At 64.0% G+C, this 1,946-nt stretch overlaps 1 protein-coding gene across 1 annotated transcript in view; it reads right to left on the reverse strand.

Moving 5' to 3' along the window:
- Window positions 1–1,942, reverse strand: part of SLC26A11 (solute carrier family 26 member 11) — a gene marked incomplete at both ends in the record, with an annotated part of 6,918 nt that extends 4,976 nt beyond the window's left edge. Inside the window, 5 exons of the mRNA XM_057386206.1 lie at window positions 5–101; window positions 383–462; window positions 983–1,068; window positions 1,243–1,435; window positions 1,793–1,942. Of these exons, the coding sequence (XP_057242189.1) occupies window positions 5–101; window positions 383–462; window positions 983–1,068; window positions 1,243–1,435; window positions 1,793–1,942 (606 nt within the window). The remainder of the gene's footprint in view (window positions 1–4; window positions 102–382; window positions 463–982; window positions 1,069–1,242; window positions 1,436–1,792) is intronic.
- Between the last annotated feature and the right edge of the window lie 4 nt (window positions 1,943–1,946).

Raw genomic sequence — 1,946 nt, forward strand, 5'->3', positions numbered from 1 at the left:
CCAGTGGCTCTGCAGAGGAGGCTCGGGGCAGGCGGCTCTTCATGGCCCGGAGCCCGGTCAGCGCAGCCAGGCAGGTCAGCCCCAGCACGGCGTCCCCAGCCCTGCAAGAGGCACATCAGTGCCACCCACACACGGCGTCCCCAGCCCTGCAAGAGGCACATCAGTGCCACCCACACACGGCGTCCCCAGCCCTGCAAGAGGCACATCAGTGCCACCCACACGCTGTGGGCACAAGGATAGCCCCAGGGGAGGGGAGGGTGTGTCACAGAGCTGGGCAGAGACGGAAAAATCGCTCCAAGGTGTGACCCAAGGGATGGGGAGCAGAGCCCAGGCTGCGGTGGCTGCGGGGGAAGGGGAGGAGCAGGGCAGGGACGGTGCCCACCTGCTCTCCCCGATCCTCCGCAGCGTCTCGTAAACCTGCAGGAAAAACTGCCTCGGGATCCCCTGCAGCCCCAGAATGTTCTGTGCAGGAACACACAGCCTGGTGACAGCCTGGTGACAGCCTGGCACAGCCCCGTGACCGCAGCCATTGGCCAACACCGGCTCTCCAGCGGCTGCCACAGGCTCTGATTTGGGTTAACCACAGAGGAAGCGTGGCAGCCCAGCAGAGCCTCGGGTCCCTGCCAGGCCAGCGAGGGGCTGCTGGGGCTGAAAACCTCCCCTCCTGCCCTCCCAGCGCTGCAAACCCACCGTGCCATGGAATCACACCCTGCCTCCTGCAAGTGGCAAATCAAATGTCCCGGTTTTACTGGGGTCCTGGTTTTACTGGTGTCCTGTTTTTACTGGTGTCCTGGCTGCCATCAGCTGGTCACCCGGGTCAGAGGGTGTGCTCAGCTTGGTCTGCTCAGAGCAGAGTGCTCAGGGACCCAGCAGAACCCCTGGCAGGGGTCCCATGACTCTTTTGGGGCTCCTTCTTCTGGCACCATGACCCAGCCCGGTACAAAATATCCCAGTGCAGCATCCAGGATGGGACAGATCCTACCTTGACCTGGTTAAAACTGATGGTGATGGAAGCAGCCGATGTAAACCCTTTAATGACAGGGCAGGAAATGAAATCCAGAAGGAACCCTGCATGGGATGGGAGGCACTGAGCAAGCTGCTGGCCCCAGTGGAGCCACAAAGCTGTCACAAATGTTAGCAGGACAACCCCAGTGTCCCACAGAGCAGAGAGGAGGCRAGAACAGCTACAGGATGTACAGCAATACCCTAAAAATCTATCTGTGCATGGCAGGAGCATCTCACCGAGGTGCAGGAGCCCCATGGCCAGCTGAATGCAGCCGGACAGGAAGGCGAGGAGCACGGCATAGACGGGCTCGTGGAAGGCGTACGAGGACACCAGCAGGGACATGATGGCCGTGGGTCCCAGCGTCACGTCCTTGGCAGTGCCCAGGAAGCAGTAGACGAAGCAGCCCATGAAGGAGGAGTAGAGACCGTACTGCAGGGGCACAGAAGGGGCATAGAAGGGACATAGAAGGGGCATAGAAGGGGCACAGAAGGGGCACAGAAGGGGCACAGAAGGGGCATAGAAGGGGCACTGGCACAGCCCTGGGAGCTGCAAGAGGCCAGACACCTCCCAGACCAGCAGAGCTGGGCCGATCTCCGGGCACTCCAGGGCCCTTGGCACACGCATGGCACCGTGTCCGGGAAATGGGGACCGCACAGGGCCAGCCCTCGGTCACCCAGCCCAGCCCAGCTCAGCCCTGCCCGTGGCTCGGGGGTCCCGGAGCACCCCGCTCACAGCGGTGCGGGGAGCGGGAGGTGCCCGGTGCCATTCCCGGTCCCTGGCACCCACCTGCAGCGGCAGCCCGGCCAGCTCGGCGTAGGCCAGCGCCTGGGGCACGGTGGTCAGTCCCACGGCCAGCCCGGCCAGCAGGTCCAGCGGCAGCCAGGCCCAGGAATAGCGCGGGAGCCACCGCAGGATCGGCAGCGCCGGGAGCGGGCAGCGG

The sequence above is a fragment of the Malurus melanocephalus genome, unplaced genomic scaffold (genome assembly GCF_030028575.1).
Source record: "Malurus melanocephalus ecotype Western Australia unplaced genomic scaffold, MMel_1.1 scaffold_934, whole genome shotgun sequence".
In the NCBI taxonomy this organism is placed as follows: Eukaryota; Metazoa; Chordata; class Aves; order Passeriformes; family Maluridae; genus Malurus; species Malurus melanocephalus.